Raw genomic sequence first — 845 nt, forward strand, 5'->3', positions numbered from 1 at the left:
TCTGATCTCACATTGCCGTCTAATATTGAATTTGTTTAGCGGGTCACTGAAGAGGATCTAGGAGGGTGAATTCCAGAGAGCGAATTTGTTGATCGGGTGAATTAAAAAATTGTGAAATTGGAGGAGCAGAAATGAGAAAGAAAAATAGGAATGAATTGAAACATTTGTATTTGTTGTACAGACCGAAATTGATTGTAAAAGGAAACTGTAGGGGAAAAAAAAAATTGTTTATTATATCTTATTATTAAATCTCTTTATATCTGATTATACTATGTATGTGTAATTTATATATGTCCGATTATGGATTGATAAGTATGCTGTGTGAGATAGCAACCTGATGTCTTTAGGCAGCATAGATAAATAAAGTATTTCTCTCTCTGGATAAGAAAAATTATCCAAATAGTCTCAACCTTCTTTACTAAAACATATTACATATCCAACTTTTCCACCGATACAGCCATCAATAATTTATCACAACACTATAACTATTATTAAATAAATAGTGTTATGTTATGCTATTGGCGGTTGAGTGCGAGAGCTGTGAAGGATGAAGATTGTTGATGAATGCTACAATGACAAATAAGTTTGTTTTGACAGTGTTGACTTGACGGGCAGCATAGCCTGCAAATTTAAGTAAATAATGAGGCTATAATATTAGATTTGGAATTGTCCATGACAAAGTCGGACTGCCTAAAACGTTAGGCATATGGTGTGTTGTAATATAGAAGGCTGAGACTATTTGGATAATTGTTTATTATTAATGAATATGTACTTTTCATTATTCAATTTATGCCTAAGGGTTCAAATTTTTTATTGATTTTATCAAGGAAAAACTACTTTTTACT

General features: G+C 31.5%; 1 protein-coding gene across 1 annotated transcript in view; it reads right to left on the reverse strand.

The window, feature by feature from the left end:
• Positions 1 to 505: 505 nt before the first annotated feature.
• The window catches only part of LOC136796294 (uncharacterized), a 6,681-nt gene continuing 6,341 nt past the window's right edge, over positions 506 to 845 (reverse strand). Inside the window, exon 2 of the mRNA XM_067049689.1 lies at positions 506 to 621. Coding sequence (XP_066905790.1) covers positions 506 to 621 — 116 coding nt within the window. The remainder of the gene's footprint in view (positions 622 to 845) is intronic.

The sequence above is a fragment of the Halyomorpha halys genome, unplaced genomic scaffold (genome assembly GCF_000696795.3).
Source record: "Halyomorpha halys isolate HHAL.00 unplaced genomic scaffold, Hhal_1.1 Scaffold610.1, whole genome shotgun sequence".
Lineage (NCBI taxonomy): Eukaryota > Metazoa > Arthropoda > Insecta > Hemiptera > Pentatomidae > Halyomorpha > Halyomorpha halys.